Consider the following 22,328-nt stretch of genomic DNA (forward strand, 5'->3'; position numbering starts at 1 on the left):
TTTTCCCACAGCACACTCGTATTACCGTGTGGTTTTCCTGTGTGCAGCGCCATGGCTTTGACTCAGGTTTCCCTGTTACTTTGCGGGTACATTTATTTTATATATTTGTATAGCATGGCTGTCCATTGTGTTTTTCAGTTACAGTTGTAAACATAGATCATTGGTTAAAGGGAAATTGTTATCCTAATGTGTTCCCTGAGGACACAGATATCCCATAAAGAACTTGTGCTTTAATTATCCAAAACTATTCCGTCCTGCATAACAATTTCCAATGAAATTCCTGTGGCTGTGCCGAGCATAGAGGTCTTAACTGCATCGCCCCTCTGCTGTCTAAGGGGGAAATGAGAGACACAGAGCAGAGTGTGCAGATTACTAACAGACTCTCAGTGAGCCTCCTCAGCTTGGAAGACTTATTAACAGTTTCCTCTTAATAAAACCACCCACCATTTCAGAGCAGAATTTGTGTTTGTTTTAAATAAGATACAGCTTGCAGGAGAAAAATAAATCACCTATTATCATTTCAAAGGGGATTTGTCATTACAGAAATGAGCTGGAGTGTGATTGCAGGACAGAGAGGCGGTCACAACAGAGCTCTGCTGTGGTGCTTTTACAGACAAGGTGTTCTTTGGTGCTGATTTGTTTAAAACAACATGCAATGGGTTTAAAGCTGTAATTTTGTGTTGCATTGATGAGTGCGGAATTAGATATTCAGTGTTTTGTGCTGGTAATTAGTATGAAACTTGCATTGCTCTTTTCCTATTAAAAAAAACACACACACACACAATACACATTCTGACCACCCTGGTTTGATAAATTTGAGTGGCAATGTCCTGAGCCTCACTCTGTCAATTATGGTTGATCATTTACAGCAGGGAACGTGCCAGAATTTCCAGAGCTTGGTTGACTAAACCATTGCAGAGAAACTAAACAAAAGTATAGTTATTGGAAGAGTTTTTCATAAAGGCACATCATGAATAAATTAATTGAAGTTAGTAGATGGGTTGATAGGAGATTAATTCTCTTTTGAAAACACTAACGTCCACCACCAACGGCTATAGTGTACAGTAAACTGTCTTTAAGGTGGTCCGTTCTTACCTGTTCGAAAACCCCAGAAAAGATTTAGCTGTTTTTTTTTTCTCTAATATTCCTTACTAGTGGAATCTAAGTATAAAAACCGAAAACAAAAAAACAAACTATGATCAGAACAAAATCACTAATCTGAAAAGAGTCCGGTCCCAAATGGTTTGGATTGGCAAAAGTCTTCCAAGATTCCAACATACCGTACCGAATTCTGACTGTAACATGGCACTTGTTCTAAAGTGTCACCTGTAGGCATGCTATGTTAACCATGTATAATTAATGGGACAGCAGCTGCTTATCAAGGCGTTTGGTCTTTGTCATGCAAAACCTTTCCCATTGAGCCACTCCAGTGAATTAGCTTGGGACAGATGATTTGCAGTTTCCGGGTCTTTTTTTCATATTTAATGCCGGGTGGATCATATTACATTGTTTCCAGGTGTCTTTAAAATACCGCAGCTTATCAGCTCCTTTTTGATGACAAAGCGCCGACTTGTTTTCTAAAGGTTATCATGCTCTTCTATAGTCATAAATGACCTTTGGTTATGGATTGTAAACATTTTGATGGTTTTGTAATGTTGAAAATGACTAAGCAGGTTCTGTATTAATGAGAAGCTTGTCTTGGAAGATAACCTGGCGGAGGCTGCTGTAGTAAATCTTGAGAAATCATTTAATCTCAAAGGGATGAAATAGAGTTTGCAGCTATGACCTCATGCCAGGGTTTCTCCAGCGTAAAGTACGTTTGCAAGATTTGTGTCACCCCGAAAACGTCTTCTATCTTATTAGAGAATGCTGTTGGTGTTTAACTGGTTGTAGTCGTGTATTAAGCTCCATTTGCTTTAATAATGTGAAGTCTTCTGATGCTCTTACAGTATAACTATGAACTTGATGAATAACACTGTCCAATAAGTTGTTGGAGGACACTAGTAATAAGTAATGGAAGACATTTCCAAAAGTGTTTGGCCCACTCAGACGCTGTTGATTCCTATACCATCTGCCGCAGCATGTCTGGTCATCTTCCAACCAGAAAGACCCATCACAGTTATGGATCACGCCCAATTGAATTGCTAAGCAAATACTCTTTCCTCTGCTAGGTAAATGAGTTTAACATCAGACACAAACACAGGTTGAAGTTGCTATTCCCACACTGAGCTCTACCTCTTCATCTTTGAAAGCTGTTACAGTAAATCACAGCAGCTGAGGTAAACAGTTGTTGTTGTGCCAGTTTTATTAAGTGAATTGCCAGGAATGGATGAAACTATGCTCGCCTTTGCATTGGAGAGGAATCGTTGCCATGAATTGCATATTAAAAACGACCACAGCTGTGCTTTATACATGGGAAACCGGAGGCAAGTCTAATTAATGTTTCTCATTCCAAACCTTGTAAATAAACCTACACAATGTTATTGTTAGCATTAGTGCCAGCACAAAGGGGAGAGCGAGTTTGAAGCTATTTAAATGACAAAGAAAGTGAGCGAGGAGTGAAGGATGAGTCAATGGCACCATTATGGGGATTTATTATAATCCTTTTTATGCCATTTTTTTCTTGTGTCAACAAGTATGGTATATGCATAATGCATTATTTTTAGTAGTTTTTCTACACATTTTGTGTCATTCACATAATTGAATAAAGGACTGCTGGGTACAAACAGGTTAGCAGTGCAGTCAGGTAGTGTAAGCCCTTGTTAGTATTTAAAGACTCAACACTGCATCTATTAGTTTCAGTTGTACTTGTTTCAGCATGTCGTGTATACTGATAACATTACATTAACATTAGTGGGAAGTCACAATTCTTGCTGAGGCTTGTGGACAGGGGTTCGAGAGCTGGAGTCAAATGCCAGGATCATTGGGAGGGGGAAATGGCAGATGACTGTATGCTGCAGAGGTTAACAGATACTTGGCTGCATTTGAAGAAACACAGTTTTGTTTTCAAAGGTTTGGCTGATACGGCAGTGGAGTGTCTCATTTTTGCCCCTGCTTTGGGTGTGGGTGAGAAACACTAGTTGGAGCAGACAGTGGACTATACTTGTCATGTTATTTCACCTGTGTTCTTCCCTGCAGATTATGCTGTAGTTCAGCATGTCAATGTTCGGCTTCTGTTGACCCATACACCACTATCAGCACTAATCTTAATAATGTTACCAAGATCCAAGATTAGTGCTAATCGGAGTCTGTGAAGCTAAAGTTCAGGATTTAGTTCTGCTCGAGTTTACCTAACTGAGCCTCTAATCCAGCTATCAAGTCTAAAACACTTTTCCCTTTAAAAAGTGTTGTTGTTTCATTTTGATTCTAGTGTAATCTTTACTTTGTTCAGATTCAAATCAGAATTTTCTTCAAATCGTTAAGAGTAGGCCAGGTGTTGTTTTTGGTGTTGTACTCACAAACTGGCACTTTTCAAGTTCTTTAAGCATAAAACTGGATGTGAGTTAAGGAATACTAAAAGAAACTAAAATTCTATGACAAACATTTTGACTGGAACTCTTTTTCAGTTATGTTATGCTGGATGTGCCAGGTCCTTCTCTCTTATTCTTGTTTGACTAAATGTTGTTTTTCCAGGAGAGGGGGCAGCTGTTCTCTTGAGATCCCTGGAGCCTCTTCAGGGTCTGGATACGATGAGGGAGCTGCGGAGTGCCAGGAGGAAAGAGAACGCACGCCCTTTGAAAGACAAGGAGCTCTGCAACGGGCCATCCAAGCTGTGCCAGGCTCTGGATATCCAGCGGGGGTTTGACCGGCGGGATCTGGCCTCGGACCGTGAGGTCTGGCTGGAGCAGGGTCCTGACAGCCCGAACCCCGAGACTGTGGTGTCTGCCCCTCGCATCGGCATCAACTATGCCGGGGAGTGGGCCTCCAAACCACTGCGCTTTTACATCCAAGGGAACAGCTGCGTCAGCGTGGTGGACAAGGCAGCTGAGAGGGCAAGCAACACGTGACTCAGGGAGTTTTTTTATTATTATTTTTTTTTTTACTTTTAATTATAACTAGTGCTTAAAGAACAAAGCACTGCAACAGATTAACTGAATGTGTTCTTATCTAACAACAATAAAGGTTTTATTCAAATAAGACACTATTAGGATCCATTTTTGGCAGTGAAAGATAATACAATGCTGCTACAGCCATTTATTGTAAGGAGCTCTTTCTGCTATACAGCCACTAACCACACACAACCAACTATGCCATTGACATTGTGCAGGCTTTGTTCTTCCAGCGAGAAAATTGTTACAATCAAGTGTGCCAAGTTTAGATATGCAGTATCTGTTTGTCTTCTCCCGTGTTCAGTGCCTCGGCCAGTGTTTCTCCATGCTTCCCCCAGTCTCTTGGCTAAGTCTACCCCCCAGATGTTTGAAATGTTCCTATTAGCTGACAACAGCAGGTGTTCATGAGTTCACGTGTGTTTGTGCCATTGTTGGTGTCATAATCTGCAGCCGTGGGTAAGCGCGGGATAGTGGAATGTTATGGTTTGATCATTAAACTGACTCATGCAAGTTTTTATTGTTCTTGTCTTAGTTGAGTTGAATTGTTATTTATTAGATAGGGGAATTCTAGTTCCCCAAATCTGAATGCATGAATGGTACATTAACACAGGTCAATTTATCAAGATCATGTATTATCTAATAGAATTAGGCATGTTTATGAGTTAAAACAAGCCCTGGGATCATCACTAAAAGCCTGGTTATGTTCTGCATTATAATTGAATACATTTTATTATTTAATGGCAGAGCTAACAGTCACTGTAAAACTAATTAAACTTAACTATGTCCTAATGAACAACAATAGGAGACCTCCAGTTCTAAAGGGTGAATGACTGGCAGACACATGTCACAATGCTGGCTGAAATCAACATGCTGTGAGCCTTCGCCTCACTTGGCCCTGGTGGCGCCATGTGGTGGAACACACCCTGGGGCTTCTCGTTTGATGTATTCTTGGAGATTAGATTTTTCTAATTAATTACAAAAAGGGGTATGTGGAGCCCAGCTCTTCTGATCAACATTCTAAGAAGCTGTTGCACTCACAGTACTGATTTCTAAAATCAGTACTGATTTTAAGTAACTCAAAAGTATTTCCTTCACGTTAGTATTTGGATTACCTGGCATTTCAACAAATACATTATGTAAAAACCTTATTTATTTTTATACACATACATTTTGTAAATTGCTGTATTCATAATTTTAACATATAGTTTTGACCTCTGTTCTTTAACTGCAACACACTGGTAGTATCATGACACGGTTGCCATGTCTTATATCAGTATTATTATTATTATTATTATTTGCAAATTCACAGAACAACCTCAATGGGGTTTTGTAGCATTAGCTCACTGCTATGTTTCTTTGTGAACTGATAAAGGGTTTTAAAAATATATTGCCAGGACTGTTCCAAAGTTCCACCCTTGTGGCCTGACTCTTACACTGCTGCGGTCCTGAATTGTGCTTCTCAGCTGAGGGGAGACTGGAAGAGGGAGATGATGGGGTCCTCGTGGCTTGTCACGACCAGCACACTGTGGAACTTGTCAAAGAGGGTCATGAGCTGCGAGCGCCGCATGTTTTCGTTGTACATGATCTCCTCCAGGTGGTGGCACCCTCGGAAATAGAGCAGCAGCCTATCAGCGGAGAGGAAAATGCAAAAGAAGTCAGAATCTACTAACTGTAACCAACTGCGCTACACAAAATACTATTACTCAATAAACCTGAACAGAGGACTTACTGTTTTACAAATACATGCATTTAAGTAGTTTTACATAAAAGCTTGAAGGGTGAAAATGTATATTCGTTGTACACTGATTTCTTTGGTCTCGGCACAATCACAAAGGGGCCTGTTTTGAAGCGAAGTGCTACAGCAAATGTTCTTAAAGAAACAAAAACAATTTTCAGGGTCTAACGTTAACAAGAAGCAACTTTCAGTTGCTGGTGTCAGCAGTTTTTTTATTATTATCTGCAGTGCTATAATGCTGAAAAAGAAACTATTAATAGGAGCCCCCCACCCCCCCGCATTACCGGGCGAACATGCAGAGGTCCTCTGCGTTCTGGGCTGCAGGGACATTGAGTATGGCGAGTCGCTCTCGCTTGGACAAGCTGGCCAGCAGGCTCTCGGTTATCCTGGCATTGAGTGGCGTGTCTCCCCCCGGCACCAGCTCTGTGCTCGAGTTGTCCATGCTGGGGCTGGTCAGGGTCATGTCATCACTGCTGGCTAATGGGATTGGATGTTAAGTTTCTAAATACATTGTGTAAATTAGGTGTCAGAACACAGATTAAGTCATTGCGCAGACAGAGCTCCTACAATAAAAGTTTAACTACAAGGACAGGTTTCTAAAAAAAAAAAAGAGTTTTTATGAGAACAATCTCTATTTGCAGGCAGTTGCACACTTTTGTAAACTATCACTACATTTTTTTTTAATTCTCATCACTGTTGCCAGCCCCCGTGTCACAAAAACAGAAAAAATCTATTCTTTACAATCGTATCAAATGGACACACGTGAGCCTGCTCCACAGCTGATTGCATGGCCTGCGGTACGTACTGGGGGATCCGAAGCTGAGTGCACTGGGTGTGCTGAGATTCCTTCCTCCCACTCGGGCGGCCAGTGGCAGCTTCTCCTCTGCAGGGGGCGCCAGCAGGCAGACATAGGTGTGCAGCTGCACCAGCAAGCGGTGCTGTAGCATCCAGATCACCATCTGAATCAGCTGGGCCTGGCAAAAGGGACAGACTGCGACTGACTAGACATCTTCAGACATCCCTTCACTACATAGAGTTTATCATTCCGATATGGCTTGCAAGCATCAATTGAAAGCCATTTGCTTAAGGAATAAACTACTTGACTTGTGGTGCTTTCAATCTATTCCAGTCGAGGAGCTTTACTCCATTACTAGTCCCAGCCAGGTCTTTAGCTGTTCAATAGAACCTAGGCATCTAATTAAGTAAATAATTACATGGTTGGGCTGAAAGAGCCTCAAGTGAATACCAATGGTCCAGCCCCAGTAATAGCTCTCTGTGAATTTTAAACTACAGTTTTTCACATAATGTTTCATAACTGTTGGATAAATCTATTATTTAAACTCACTATTCTAGTCTCAAAGAAAATACATAAAAAAAAAGATTCCATGGGTCTCATAAGTTAACTTAAAACAAAATAATATACCGGTATACACTTCTTAGGAGCCTCCATAACATTTAATGCACACGCAGCATGGGTCTGTTCTTTAATCCCAATTGGAAATCATGTATGTCTTCTGCTTAAAGCACAATGTTGAAATGGTTAATCAATGTGAAAAAATATGCATATTAAATATAGATGTACAGGGTAAGGTACTTTAATTGCATATTTGTGATGATGTCAAAGTCTTTTCCATGAACACACACAGTAAATGTTGTACACATTTAATCTCATGCACATTCAATGGAGAGCTTTTCTGATTGATGACAACAGTTCCCCAAAATGTCAGTATAATTCTAAAGTTTAAAAGTTTATGAAATTAAACATCTAACGTCCCAACTTGAGACTCAAATGTAAATCATATATAAAACCCTTACTGAAAAGTGAAAAACAAAAGTAGTTTGTTGAACAAAGCTAGATGTTTTCTGTTTTTAAGGAACTTGTTTATTTATATACAAATGTCTTGTGATAGTTCCCTGTACATTATATAACCTTTTTTTTGGTCACAGCAGTAGCTGCTGCCCTCTAGTGGACATACAGTGCCATCTTTCATTGCAAGCTCTGGCAATACCCTGCTTAAAAAGCTGTGTAAAAAGAATCCAAACTTAACAGATTGTTTCTTGGGAATATGTAATGGCCCAAAACAAACAGGTTTTAGGTTTGGCATGCCAGCTCAAAAGCCACCATGTTACAGCTATAGCAAAAACCAGACAAGATAAAAACAAAACTATAAATAAACCAGAATGAGTTCAAGCACTATTTTCTGCATAACAGTTTTTACAAATATTTAGCTCAGCTGTTACAAAACCCTGGTATTTCAGCACCACAGTCTCCTTCAGGTCTAATAAATACATGGATGACTGCCTTCAGTTCAAAACGAACCATATTTTAGGCATGCAGTGCAATTGTGTGTCTCTGTCAAGCAGCTGCAGAAATAACAAAACTGGTCAGACACATGCCAAGGCTAGCAAAATGCAATAACGAAAACTATAAGGACAGGGCAGGGTGAAGATTCATTATAAAAATATAAGGGTGTTGCCTTGCACAACACAACAGACTAACTAACTTCAGTTAACAGTATTATCAAAAAAAAAAGATTTAAATGTTACATATTTACTAACAAATATGCAGAATAATCCAAAATATAAACTGAGATTATTGTTTTGGCCACGCCTCCTGAAACAGGACCAGGGGAGGACCTGATCTTTCTAAAAAGAAAATAAGATTTGTAAGTTAATGTTTTGGCTTTCGTTGAGAAAAAGTATGTGGAGAGCTCAAGAATGGTAGCTGGAGACTGTTGGAGAGCATGTGATGTTGGCAAGACAACTAACTTTTCTGCTAGGATCCCTGATCCTGTCAAGGCACTGCAGAGAGCAGACTGATTCCTCACCTCCTGTACAGGAAGAGCCAGGGGGTTCTTGAACTCTGACAGGGACACAGGAAGGGAGAACTTGGCCAGCATGGATGGTAGGTCGTGACCTGGAAATTGCTGTGCAAACTGCTCTTCTAACGGGGAGTAGCTAAGTGAGAAGGAAAGAGAAAAAATACAATGAGGCTGTTTTTTCCGCCTACTGTGGGCCTGACATTTTGTCTTTCTGTAGCAATCGCATTTGCAGAACATAGTATGGTTTCTGAGCTAAAAGTGGGTGAAGTTTAGGGAACATATAAAAAGGTACATTAACACCGACACAAACCAGCTTAAAATTAAAAATAGTAAAGAAAACAAGTACCAATGTGCAATTCAAATATGAATTAACATTTGCTGAGTCATGTTGGCTGTTTGACTTTAATATGTTGTTACAAAGGCACTAGGAAGCGGGTGACTCCTTGTGACAGGATACTCTGTGCCCCTGTGCATGTTTTAGATTAGTTTGTATTTGTTTTATTATTTTGTATTATTATGTTTAGCAGGACAAGTGAGGCTCTGTCCGCCATTATTTGTTGTTGCTTTGTATTTTAAAATGCCTCGTGAGAATGCGTGACTGTCGGCAAGTAGTTGTTGCATTAGCTGCCCGTCAAGCATCTTTAGAAATCCTGTGCAAAATGGGACTGAGGGGTTAACAAGACAATTGGTAGCAGTTAATCCCTAGGTTACCACTATGAAACACCTGCAGCTTTAGCTGCACGGGGTTGAGTGTTCATGAGTGGAGAACAGGAGTACAGAGAGAAGGTAAACATAAATATCTAGAAAATAAATTTGCTAGTGCTAGTTTAAATGAGCACGATCCTTGTTTGTTCCATGTTCTGTTTGCTTGTTTTGGCCCTCGTGCCCTTTGTTTTGTTAAGTTTTTTTTGACTAATAAAAGCTGAGCGCCACTGAGTCTCTTTTGCTCCCACAATTGCCTGTGTTGTGCAGTCATTTCCTGGCTTGACATCACCAGCAAAGCCACCCTGTTCACACTCCTACAGAATGTGATTGGATTCTGGAGGGGAGCCAGACCACCGGAGACAAAGGCATCGATTCAAATACCACAGCTGTTCTGCTCTGATTGGTGAGATTACATCATATTATGACCCTCCCCTTGCAAATACTTTTTTTGTCTTTTTCTTTAAGGCAATTAAAGGCAAGGCAACATAGCTTGGGAGTACTGATTTACCAAGATAAATTATTTAGGAAACGGTTCCAGTCTTCCTTTTGTCCTAGAGATGTGCATAGTTTAAACATTACTTCTTTTGTATAAGCAGACTGCGGAAGGTCACACAACGAGTCAGTGGCTAAGCTGGCATTCAAACCAAAAACCTCTATGTTCTGTGTCTTTGCTCTGACCACAGGAATGGTTCATGCTAGCCACGAATTGTTTCACAAACGGTATTTGTGGTTAAATTGAAAGCCTTTGTTTCGATACTCTGTCCACATTTAATGAGCCTGGAATGCCAGCAAATCCTGCTGCGGAAGACATCAAGTTTCCTGTTTGGTTCAGTCAGAGGGTACCATTAACATATCCCATTAAATGAGCATGCAAAAGGACACCAAGCCATTGAGCTACAGTACAGAGCAGCTTAGGAATACTATTACTGAAGGACTAAACGTTAGTGGGGAAATGCAATACTCAGACTTACAGACTAATATTGGCATCTGGAGAGAGCATGTAGACATTGTTCTCACATAGTGGATAGATAAGGATTGCCTTGCCCCAGTACACCAAATGGGCTGCAAGCTGGAAGACCTGCGGAAATGAAGAGGAGTGCATTAATACATGCATTCATTAACAGCAAATCTCCAGCCACCACTAACGCACTGTACAATCAGGGCACAAAAACAAGAACCACCTGACAGCAGGTCTTTTCAACAGCAGAAAGAAAAACCCTACAACTGACCATAATTCCTAGCGAGTCATTCCTGAGCCCCACTGGAAAAGAAAGAAGAAACCATTTCTGTCAGTTCTGTGCAGAAGTCCCATCACTCATTGGTCTCCTCATATTCAGATTAACCTAACACATCCACCACTCCTGAAAAAGGGGTCATGCGTACATGATTTATTTGACTGTGGAAATCCAGGCAGAAAATGAATTTAATTGGGTAACCTTATCTATCAGACCACAGACCTATAGCGGGGGCTTGCCCATGTCTACACAATTCCTTCAAACTTCTCTGGAGGGGTTAAGGACACACTACTAGTTTCTAACTGCTTTCTGATTCATCAAACCAGTTAGGCAATTCAGTGGGCCATTAAATGTGACCTAAATACCGAAGGTACAGAATTGCTTGTAACAAATTAATACCACATGACTAACTATTTTAATAGGTCTTAGTGATGCCAGTTTATTTGTCTATTCTAATTAACTAAGAAAAAAAAAGTAACCTATTTTTGTAGATTTTTTCTTTTTTACATTGTAATGCCACTAGGTGGCAGTATAATCTAATACAAAAGACTTCTTTCAAGACGCTTTGAGAAGCCTGTGCTTTTACACAATGTTGATCTCATTGTATTTCCTTGATTATAAACTGTCAGGGTCATACTTTTTGATGCTGTTTAATTACCGTGATTTGCGGCTGGTACAAACACTGGTCAGCCCTAGACTTTCCTCTCTCTCGTTAGATTTGATTCTAATTTAGTGCTTGCTTCTGCAAAAAGTGGCCTTTGCCCTTTAACTAGAACTCCAGGCTCTCCTGTTGGTACCTGTAACAGGGCCAGGTCCACGTCCTGTGCCAGCTGCTGCAGGTTCTTGATGGCGGAGCAGGATTTAATCACTCGCACCAGGGCTGGGGAGCAATCTAACGGCAGCTCACTCAGCAATGACTTCTCATCGTCCAGCAAGAGGAGGGCATGGTAGGGCCTGGGGGGAGGGCGGACGGGTTACCAAGGAGAATGGGATTTAGAAGAGCAGCACCAATGGTTTGTGTGTCCAAACTTTTAAACTTTTACTTAGATATATAATTGCTTCTTCCTATGTTTTATAGTTGTTTTATTGTATTCTGTCACAGTTAAGTCTCTGGGCACCACAAAATACACCCCACTGCCTGTTCGCATTTGTATTGAATAATAATGTGTATTTGCACAATTTCTGCTGTTAAAAGTAACATGCATGCTTAGTAATGGAACTATAAGAAAGTTAGCATGCTAAGTAATGTAAAACGCCAAAGGCATCATGTTGGTAGATTAATGCCCTTACCGGATTGCCTTCAGGCTGCGTTCTATAGCCTCTGGAGGGATGTGATTGCACCGGACACAGTGAATCTTATGAGGCAGGCAAAAGCTCACCTCCAGCCAGTTATTAATGTGCAGGCGCACAACTCCCGTGGTGCACAGACTGAAAGGGGAAAGCAAGTAAACAGTTTATCTTTCAACCCACTCTCCTTAACACTTTGATGTCTAGTTGCACAGATTAGAGAACAGTAAATAATTATTTAAATCTAAAGCACACAACATTCTCAATTCAATGTGGCACACATTTACTCCTATAGGCATTACCGACAGCAAAAACTTGGAATTCCTAAATCATCAAACTAAAGCTTGAGCACTAGGCAGTGGTAAAGTCTGTGGAATGTTGTCAAAATACAATTCTGGAACTTCACCATTAGATGGCACTATAAACATTTGCATTATTAACACTTTGTAGCAAAAGTCAAACACATGTCTGCCAGTAGCTACTGAAACTCAGCCGATGCTGTTAGTTCAGGAAGGCTTTTTTTTTTTTTTTTTTTTACTTTAGAAAGAAACCTTCTTCTTTGCTCATGAAAATTGTAACTCTGTCAACACTGAATACTGTAATGTTTTCAGCTCTGCAGTCCTGAATAAAAGGTCCACTTCAGAATTATAGACCACTAAACTTAACTAATATACTAATATATTAATGCTGGCACAGCAATAGGCTCAAAATTAGCTTTGCATTTTACAAACACGTATATGCACAAATGGGAGGAAATGTAACTGAGTAAACTAGACCCGAAACCATTAGAATACATCAGATATTTTTGTGGATTTAAGGTGGACAAAATCTGAAACTGAATTCTTAGACACCCCGGCTAAACTTGATCAAGGATCTATTAAAACAGACCTCTACTCGAAACCTACTGATATGCATCAGTACCTACATATATCATCTGCACATCCTGTCTATACCAAAAGAGTAAAGGACTGGCTATAATAAATAATCTGTTCTGGTGAAAAAGTAATGAAAAATAAATCTTAACACTACTTGATTATAAGAACATGGAAGAGAGGGCTAAGAGAGTACCATTAACAATTACATATATTCTAAATTATTACCCAACATTTCAAAAATAGTTTGGAAGCATTTATGTATACTTCATAATATTCCACAAACAGATGGCATTGAAGTGGTTAAGTATTACTTAGGTTCTAGACTAACTGACACCAATCTACCTATTGAATTAGTAATAGATCTATTAGTATTATGTTTAAACTCAAATTATTTTGTTTTCGAGGTCCATTATTTTTTACAGGCTAAAGGTATGGCAATGGGGGCGTCTTTCGCCCCCAATTAAGCAAACATGTATGTGGGATACTGGGAAGAGAGATATATCCAAAGTGAGAATAAAACTTTTTTTTTTATTTTGCATTCAGTTATGGCAACATTACATTGATGACATATTATTAATTTGGTCAGGAACTAAAGTAAAACTTGAGCAATTTGTCAATTATATTAACTCTGTGAACATCAACTTACAATTCAAATGTAATCAGACCTACAAAAAATACACTTTCTGGACTTAGAAATCTATAAAGATGAAACTAGCACACTACAAACTACTGTGTTTACAAAATTAACTGATCGTAGCGTTACTACTTGCTATAAGTCAACACCTACCGCGCCTGATTAAAAACATACAAACGGGACAGTTTTTACGCATTAGAAGGAACTGCAGCACAGAATCTCAATTTGATTGTAAATCAGAAGAAATGCTTTGTACATTTAAAGCTAGAGAGTATGACGACCGGAATTCAAAAAGCTCAAGATAATGAATGGTATTCTATTCTTAGAAAGAAAACAAAGATTAAAGACGACCAAACAATTTGCTTCTCTACTGTGTTTAATTATCTGTCGAATGATGTGAGGGGGATAATTCTAAAACACTGGCTCATTCTTAAGAGCGATCTTTCCCTTATGGAGATTATACAGGACAGTCCACCATGTACTGCATTCAATACATGCCAGGAATATTAGAGATATGTTAGTTCATTCGTTTAGCCCTAAAATTGATCAAACTAAATCGTGCTTGCCAAATGTTAGTGCTGATTTGTAATGTGTGAGTGAATGACCACTTGAAACTTGTAATGACTTTTAAAGACTCCTCTCTTGTTCAGAATCTCTACTGTGCTATGAGGAAAACCTACGGGTCGAAACGCATAAGCCAGTACTTTGTTTACCAAGGTTTTAAATATGTTAAAATAAAGACTATTCCTTTTTATTGAGAATTCCATGGGGTTTCGGACTTCATTGAAACGGGAGTTGCTGTCTAAATTTCTCCATCAGTTTTCTCTTTTGAGGAGACTTCTATCTATCTGTATCCCAGGATGAGGCACCCCAGATTTTAAAAGTTGTTCCTGAACACTTCTGTAGCACTGGCATCCGCATTTTCTATAGTAATATACTGGTATATATTTCTATTACAATACAAGTCATTAACTAGTCAGATATCTTTGGGGCAGTCTTTCAGTAAAGTTACCTGGTATTGAAATATTACACACAGCACATAACACTTCTTGTAGAACATTTTAAAACCAACGTTTGTTGTTTTTCTCTGTTTTACTGCACATGCAAACTCCCCACAAAAACTTAAGAAGCTTGTAATGTGGTCAGTGGCCACATTTTGCCAGCTTTTTTTCCTGCATGGAAATGGGAAATTGCAGTATGCATTTCCACCACCATTGGCTGAGTGAGAAGAAGCTAACTATACCTGTCATAAGCCTCCTTTAGGTCCCTGGCCAGTTTGCACTTCGGGAGAATGTGGTGAAAAGGAGACTGCGGTTCTCCATCAGCTAGGTACATGTACCAATAGAGAACAGAACATCATTCAGCATAAGGAAAAAGACATAGAAAAAACAGTCAATTCAAATGCAGCCCTGTTATCAGGGCCCTGGGCTTGGGAGTAGAAAAGGTCACAGAGGAGGTGATGAGGGCACTCACTCTCACCCACGGTGGTCACCTCATCCTGGATGGCCAGCATGAGCTTAGCCTCCCTGGTCAGGTACTGGCAGCGGCGCTCTTCGTGCTGCAGGGCAATGGCAATGCGCCGGGACAGGTTGTGCATGCAGCTGATCACAGAGGGGTCTGCGTTCGCCTGCAACAGGGAGCACACATCACATCACTGAAAATGAATCCACTATAGATGTAGTAAAAGTTGAAAATAAATTTAATGTCACCAAATTTCCCATAATAATGCCGAAAGGAATGGAATGTTTTTAGTTTATCCGGCTAGTGTGCGGGAGAAATGTGCACAATTTGCATGAAACTTTTTTTTTATCCTTTGGGGTTATAATATCTTTTTACAGCTAATATGATATTTTAATAACGGCATCCTTGACAGAGGAGCCATCAGTAACTCTGAATGCACAGCATATCTACCACATGTTCCTATCTGGAGTGAAAAGATAATAGCACAGCAAGGCTCTTCTAAAACAAGCCCAGTCTCCACCTGCCAGCTGTGAACAACCCTTTTCTATTTCCTATATTATCGTGCCTTTTCAGGCATGGGTAACCTCATTTAATTAATATCATTGTACAGACTTTCCAGTATGAGTGATTGAGAATATGAACATTTTACCAGAGAACAACTTAAGGGTGCCAATTTGATTTCAACAAGTCTGAATACAATAAAATTGCCATTTTTGCAGTGGGCATATGAGACAATGTAATCATTAGAAATGTGTTCCTAATTACAAGAAAAGCTTTAATATATTGTGCACCTATATGAAAACAGTTACTTTCTAAAACCTGCTTTCTCTGGTTTCAACATAAGCACATACTAATACATCTGAACTTGTATTTTTGAAACTTACTGAACAATTCAATTATTTGTTGAAAACAATGATAAGTTTTAAAAAAGTAACTAACATAATACAAAATGACCTTAAATGTTTGCATAACAGTTTAATTAATGTATTTAGTATTTACTTATTGGGAAACATATGCAAGGTGAAAAAACATATTTATACAAAGCCAGGCTTTTAAACAACAACAACAACAGATACAAACATCAAAAACATAATATTAAAAGGTAAGGTAGAGAGAGGGAATCAATATTACATATGGTTAAAACGATTTATATACTTTATTAATATAAAAATGAATATAATGAATATATATGTTATTTAAATATATATATATAGTATAAATATTTTATATATATTGTACCTTTATTATAAACAAGATCTATATATATATAAATAATTTATATATCATATATTATTGTGGTAGTCGTAATGATTAGAACACCGTTGGAAATACTAATCTTTTGTTAAAACTGACGTTTATGATGTTGACCTTGCAACTGGCACCGAATTAAATTAAACCATATTTGTAAAAATAAATAAATAAAATGTGTAAGGCCTCTTTCGGTCAGGCAGAGTGCTAAGCATGATGGCCAGATAAGAGCGGCTTTTTACGCTTACTCCCCGAACATATCTCTTTCCACAGCACAGCAGACAGAGGCCTGAGCAGATCTCACTGTGCAAACCTTGACTCAGCACTTTCACAGCCTGCCTTTTCTGCCGAGTCACGAAACATGGCCAGAGAGATTCAGATGGGGAATTTCCTGCAAATTGATTACCTAGAAAACATGTCCCCCGCCCGGCCGGTGCCAAGGGGAGATCAGCAAACTTACCCTTTATCAAAAACAAGCAGTAATTCACATCGCAAGCCATGAAACAGCAATAAGTAAACCTGTGAACTCTGACAACTGGAAATTAAAACAGGCCAGTTGATCCTTGTGTAAAATGTATTTGTTAGTTTTACATAATCCCTATTTAAATAACTGTTAACTGGCTCTTTGCCTATATTATTGTTATTAAGTGCTATTGTAAGTATCTACCTATTTTTAAAATTAATTGAAGGCATTTCTATATTTCGCCTGTATGTATTTTGTTTTGGCTTTTTATAAACGCTAGTCAATTAATATGTTCTTTTAACACACAACATACATTGTAAAGTGCTGCTAAAATATTGCTAAAACAGTATTCATAAAGCTGGTTTGTGTAGTATTTAACCTGGCTAACAGTTACATACCTATTTAAGTTGAGGGTGACTGGCTAAAACATCTTTCAACTAATTGTCAACTGGCATTTATAAAAAAAAAACAAAAAAAAAACTCAAACACCTTTTGCTATCTAGATGTCGCTAAAATGTGAACTGCAAATACAATGATGTGTTTTGTTAACTGTTGCAAACAAGTGAAAAAGATCTGAAGGGCCTGGTCAACAAGTTTTAGATGCATCAAAATGTGGAAACTGTAAAGATAAACATGCTTTTTTAATGTGGAAGAAAAGAATATGACAGCATTTAAGGACAGCTAAAAACATTAACCCTAGCCTCAGAGATAAACATTCTTTGATGAAGGACTCACTGCTTTCCGTGTGCTTTACAGTGCATTTAAACTCCTGTTTGTTACAGACTTTCTCTGCAAGAATACAGTCTGTTTTAAATGATTAAAATACATGTCATACCCTTAATGCAAAAACAACACTGAAGAGGATCATTGTAGGCATTTCCCTCTTTGGTGATGGGTCTGTTTTCGATACCTACAGAAAGAAAGTAATACATAGGATCATACAGCTGATCAGTCGATACTTCTCAAGTGGCATTTTTATAAAATGAATGATCATTAGCTCTCAGAAGGTTAAATTTGGTAGTGCACTCCTGAATTATGGGCAGCTGCTAAATTTAATTGTTAATTCAATGAGAAATTAGAGGGACACGCATATAATGTGAATTATAGGAATATTCATACTTTCTCTTAGGAGGAACACCTCCTAAGAGAACATTTAGCCGGAGACAACTGTACTATATATACTTTTGCTATAATTTTAGAAGTTCCTTCCAAAATATAAATGTATCACAGACACTGCAGAAGGTTTATTGATTATGTTTACACAAGGTTCATATCATGCAATTGCATGTACTTAAAACTTAAATTAAGCATGCAGGTAGCTTTTGCAAGCACATTGTCACATTCCAGACATACATATATTCTGGTCACAAGCAGTGGCATTTCACCTAAACATACTGCTCGTTTCATACGAACAGGAATTTGTCAAACCACCATTAAACGTAAATAAAAAAAATACCACCACAAGGTGGAGTAAGAGAGCTAGTTTGCTGAAGCTACTAGTTCTGTTACACAGCATATGGACCCACTGCACAACTAAACTCAACCAAATAAAACAGAAGTTTTATAAATATCTATTTTATATATATATATATATATATGAAAACTGACATATCGGTTTTTAGATTCACCCAAACGTAGGTAACCATGGTGTACTTTTTTCTAAACCCATTCAAATTGGCAAGCTTTTACCTGAATCCCATGGGCATGCTGCAGTAGGGTTGGGTGTCCGACGAACCACACATTGTCGATCTTCAGCTCAAACTTTTTCCCGCACATGTCTGACTTTGTCGCCAAGATGGTGGCAAGGATGACATCAGAAAACCTTTCGAGGAAGACGAAGAACAAGTGAATGCCAGTAATATCAAAGGAGGGGGAAAAAGAGCACCCCCACATTCTGGTTCAATGTGCAAATCAGTGATGCTCAATATCTGAAAATATTGTAAACTTCGATTAGTTACGGGACTGTGGCATAATTGTTTTTAAGGATTATGGAAACATTTTAATAAAACACTCATGTATAAAATATATAAAGTATGTGACACCATTATCAGATAGATAGATAAGTGTGCACAAAACAAAAGTTGAGTGGTGCATGCTACTCTGTATAGTTCATGCTACAACAAGAGGCAAACCAAAAGAAAATTATAGGAATTATTACAACCAATTCCTTCAATTTTTAAAAGCTAGCAGCCAACTCTACCACACCTTCTAAAGTGTTATATCATCCATGTTTAAAACAGAAACTTATCTTCCAACTAATTGTATTGAAGAGGTCTTATTTGATATGGTAATCATTTATTTAAATGGTATTCAATCAAATTGACTATTACTGATATTACATTACACTATAGATGCTGGATTCTAGTTTGGTGTTGTACTGTGCATGGCACTATCATGGCATTACTTATTAACTCAATTGTGACTGGTTCAGCTGAGGAAATCCTGTTCTAGATAGGTGGAAAATTAGTTAATGTAGTTTTCTTTATTAAATCAAATCCCCACACTGATAGTCTGGAAATGTTTCATCTGCAACTAAAACAGCTACGTGCTCCCAAAGCCTGGAGTCAGCTACTAGTGAATAGTGACTTTTAGTGACGTATTTCAATGAAACCCTTCCAATCCCAAGCTATCCACCACACCCCACTGAATTCAAGTGTCAATCTTGCCTAATGAACTGCTCAGGTGACAAACAAAAAACAAGACATATTTCTCCCTTTAGGTAATTTTATTTCAAAAGTGGCCACTCCACTGGGTGTGTGTGAGTGTGAGAATAGCGACAGGAAGGAGAGAAAGGGGAAGCAGAATTCAAGACACAGGAGTTGTTTAGAAGGTTGTTGCTTTATCTTACCTGGCTACCCACTGTTCATCAGTTAGAGGATTTTGCTCTCTGAAATGGGATCATGGCCATAAAACAAAACAAAGAAAAAAGCAAAAGAACAAAAAACAAAGTGTAGCAAACATACAAACCCAACTTAGTAAGAAGATTAAAAACAAAAAGAAAATTAGCATTAAAACAACTTAGCTCACTGACTTTATTTTTATTATATATATATATATATCTATATTAAAAACAAAAAATTTTTTTCTACACGTAACCCAGTTGTTTACAAATTAGCTCTGTGATAAAGGAGTTCTATGGGCCATTAAAAAACTGAATATCTCTAAATGTCCATATTTCCAATCAAGATCTCAGCTCCCAAACATTTATTTTATGACATTTTCCAATTTCAACATTTTGCGGTGAATCACTATATCATGAGTTTCTTTCATGCAAAATTCTCAGAGTTGTTGCCACCAGTTCTTACTGTATAAGGGGATAAATAACGGTAGCAATCCCTTATCCTGAAGACCAGGGGATAACTCTGAATGGTAGCAATGGGGTCTATTCAATTAGAATTTATTTATTTAATTTTTTTTAAGTCACTCTTAACAAAAGCCGTATTTTTGATAAAGCACACAAAAAACTACTGTAAGTAAACCACTCCAAAAGAACACAAAAATGTTAAATATATGCAAAGATAACATTTGCATATATTTTAAGAACTTGTTCTGTGTTTTATGTTTAGTCCTAGCTATCCCTTATGTGGAACTCAATTGTTAAAATTTTTCAAGGGAATCACTGAAACCCTGGAAGTTAATCTTAATTCAAAAGATCTATGATCACGGTCAAGTAGATTTTTCTTTTAGAAATGACACACTAAAGAGATATTGATGTTTGTCAAATCAATTTCCAATTAAGCTTGCGTTGCATGAAAGCAGACTGGATCTGAAGGGCCCTGTACTTCTCAACAGCATGAGCACTACACCATGTGCCAGCTATCCTGGTTAGACTTGGGAAACCAGGAGATCCTATAATGCCCATGTATTTTGCATGGAGAAAAGAGACTACGTTTAAAACTAGACCCCATTCCTCAACGCAGACCTGACCAGCAACACAACGTATGGCATATGAAAATGCTGGCCTCTGAGGCTGGAATATAATAAATGTTAAGTAAAACTTGTGATGCACACAATACCGGGTTAAGAGCCGAGCTCAAGAACTGTTTCCTTACACAGCGATATGTTTGCGCATACTGTGGCACCTAAATTGGGCTTGACTATGTAATGATGTAGTGTTGAGACTAGACTTGAGTTGTCTGGCTAGTCAATAACAAATACTGTACCTTGAATCCCTATCTGGGTTTTCCATGGTGTCCCCTGCCATGTTCAGTGCATATGGACTCCTGAGTTTAACTTGGGAAGTAAGCATTAAAGACACAGATTAAGACATTTCCCATGTAGTTCTTGTAACTGGCTTGTTTACCCTACTATATAGTAACAGTAGAAAATAGTTATATAGAAATGTGCCCTACAGTATTACATTCTGATTCTCCTGTACTAACATAACTGTACGTGTTTGACTTGCATTTTAGACAGTAAACTAAATCAAACAACAGCAAGTTAGTCCATTTCCATCCAATGCATCTATCTCAGTGTGGAAAACTGTTAGCTACAATTCAGCCTGGATACTTGTTGGTCCAGCCTGATACTCTCGATATTTTATGACGTTTACCGGGATAACAATGAAGAAAAATGAGATCTCAGCTTTACAGCTGAACTTATGTTTGATAACATTACGACAGGGATTAAAAATCGGGAATATGCTCAGTGTCACGGATAATGAATACCCTGTAAATGTGTGGCGTGCAATTAAACGTATACATTGCAGACAGTAATTCCAGCAACCCATCCCCAAATATCAATGATTAATAGACTTACTTGTTTGAGAAGATTGGTTCTCTGGTATTTGTTGAAAAGGGTACCTAAAAAGCAGTTTATTTCCCCTGCTACCAGAGCTCACCAGTATGACACTTACTGGACTGGTTTTGTCTCCCATTTTAGGGACTTTGCCGTCTATCTGCATGTACATACTATTATTTCCTAGCACAAAAAAGTGTCTTTTACATACTGTAGTTGAAAAGAGAACAAATGTTATCTTAATATTTACAATTTAAAATACATTTCTAAGTTTGCCGTATTGAGCACGGACACAACATCTCCCCTTGTCTATTTTTAGGTACAGTAAGACTATATAACTATGTAACAACAACACAGCCAGCATAGCGTATTTAAAAATAAGCCATTAGTTTGCATCGTCATCAATCGTTTAAATCTAATATATTTTATTTACTGTCCACATTTTCTGATTGCTGTAAACATGCAATACAGGACAGAAATAAACGCACTCGCTCTAACACAGTAACTATATTTATATGGCAATATTTTGTTTTATTTACACGTAACTCCTGTTTTCACTTCCAGTCTGTCAGAACACACATATTTGTGTGTTACATATATACTTAACCCACCAGCGCGCAGCTACTCTGAATAAAGGTTCCTCTTGAAAATACGACCATAATGAAAAGTTTTATTAAATGCCGAGACATAGACACAGATAATAAACAAATACAATTCACATTGAAAAGCGGTTTCTACTGACCCTAATTCTTTTTAAAATAATTTAATTTATTTAGAAAATATAATGTAACCACTGGTCTGGTCTATTGTTAGAAATGTGAAAATATATAGTAAATATGTAGTTTTTGTTGAATAATACACTTCTGCTTGAAATATACAAAAACACTGCAATCTTATATAGATCATAACTAAGTCAATATGTTAAATATAATATCACAATGATTTAACATAATGATGTAAAGATAAATGACTAACCAGAAACAGAAAGCTACTTAAAAGAACAATAGGCTATTGTATACCTTACAGTATGGATCATTATATTTACGGTGGTAGACCATGGTAAAAACGTGTCTACTA

At 38.1% G+C, this 22,328-nt stretch overlaps 2 protein-coding genes across 4 annotated transcripts; one reads left to right on the plus strand and one right to left on the minus strand.

Moving 5' to 3' along the window:
- Positions 1 to 82: 82 nt before the first annotated feature.
- Positions 83 to 4,487, plus strand: LOC121301476 (DNA-3-methyladenine glycosylase-like). The gene has a single exon (XM_041230921.1). The coding sequence runs from the start codon at positions 3,690 to 3,692 to the stop codon at positions 4,005 to 4,007; it is 318 nt and encodes a 105-aa protein (XP_041086855.1). The 5' UTR covers positions 83 to 3,689; the 3' UTR covers positions 4,008 to 4,487.
- A 94-nt stretch (positions 4,488 to 4,581) lies between these two features.
- LOC121301475 (GATOR complex protein NPRL3-like) lies at positions 4,582 to 21,833 on the minus strand. Of its 3 annotated transcripts, none has more exons than XM_041230919.1 (14): positions 21,273 to 21,833; positions 20,678 to 20,747; positions 19,363 to 19,401; positions 18,204 to 18,336; positions 17,350 to 17,424; positions 14,822 to 14,969; positions 14,586 to 14,667; positions 11,837 to 11,974; positions 11,344 to 11,500; positions 10,283 to 10,389; positions 8,613 to 8,742; positions 6,590 to 6,758; positions 6,069 to 6,261; positions 4,582 to 5,674 (listed from the first exon to the last, which is right to left on the minus strand). In XM_041230919.1, exons 1-14 carry the CDS (start codon positions 21,421 to 21,423, stop codon positions 5,509 to 5,511), a joined length of 1,758 nt encoding a protein of 585 aa, XP_041086853.1. In that variant the 5' UTR covers positions 21,424 to 21,833; the 3' UTR covers positions 4,582 to 5,508. The 3 variants fall into 3 exon arrangements, with proteins under 3 accessions (XP_041086853.1, XP_041086851.1, XP_041086854.1); XM_041230917.1 differs by having other exon boundaries at positions 14,816 to 14,969; XM_041230920.1 differs by lacking the exon at positions 19,363 to 19,401 and having other exon boundaries at positions 14,816 to 14,969.
- Positions 21,834 to 22,328: the final 495 nt, after the last annotated feature.

This window comes from Polyodon spathula, chromosome 27 (genome assembly GCF_017654505.1).
Source record: "Polyodon spathula isolate WHYD16114869_AA chromosome 27, ASM1765450v1, whole genome shotgun sequence".
Taxonomy (NCBI): domain Eukaryota; kingdom Metazoa; phylum Chordata; class Actinopteri; order Acipenseriformes; family Polyodontidae; genus Polyodon; species Polyodon spathula.

Bases quoted from the DNA above. Each gene is read 5' to 3' on its own strand.
- LOC121301476 (XM_041230921.1), top strand. From the start codon at position 3,690: ATGAGGGAGCTGCGGAGTGCCAGGAGGAAAGAGAACGCACGCCCTTTG.
- LOC121301475 (XM_041230917.1), bottom strand. From the start codon at position 21,423: ATGTACATGCAGATAGACGGCAAAGTCCCTAAAATGGGAGACAAAACC. The intron at 17,425-18,203 runs GTAAAAGCTTGC...TTCTTTCTGTAG, and splicing joins AGCATGCCCATGGGATTCAG to GTATCGAAAACAGACCCATC. The intron at 5,675-6,068 runs GTAATGCGGGGG...CTCCGCTGATAG, and splicing joins GACCTCTGCATGTTCGCCCG to GCTGCTGCTCTATTTCCGAG.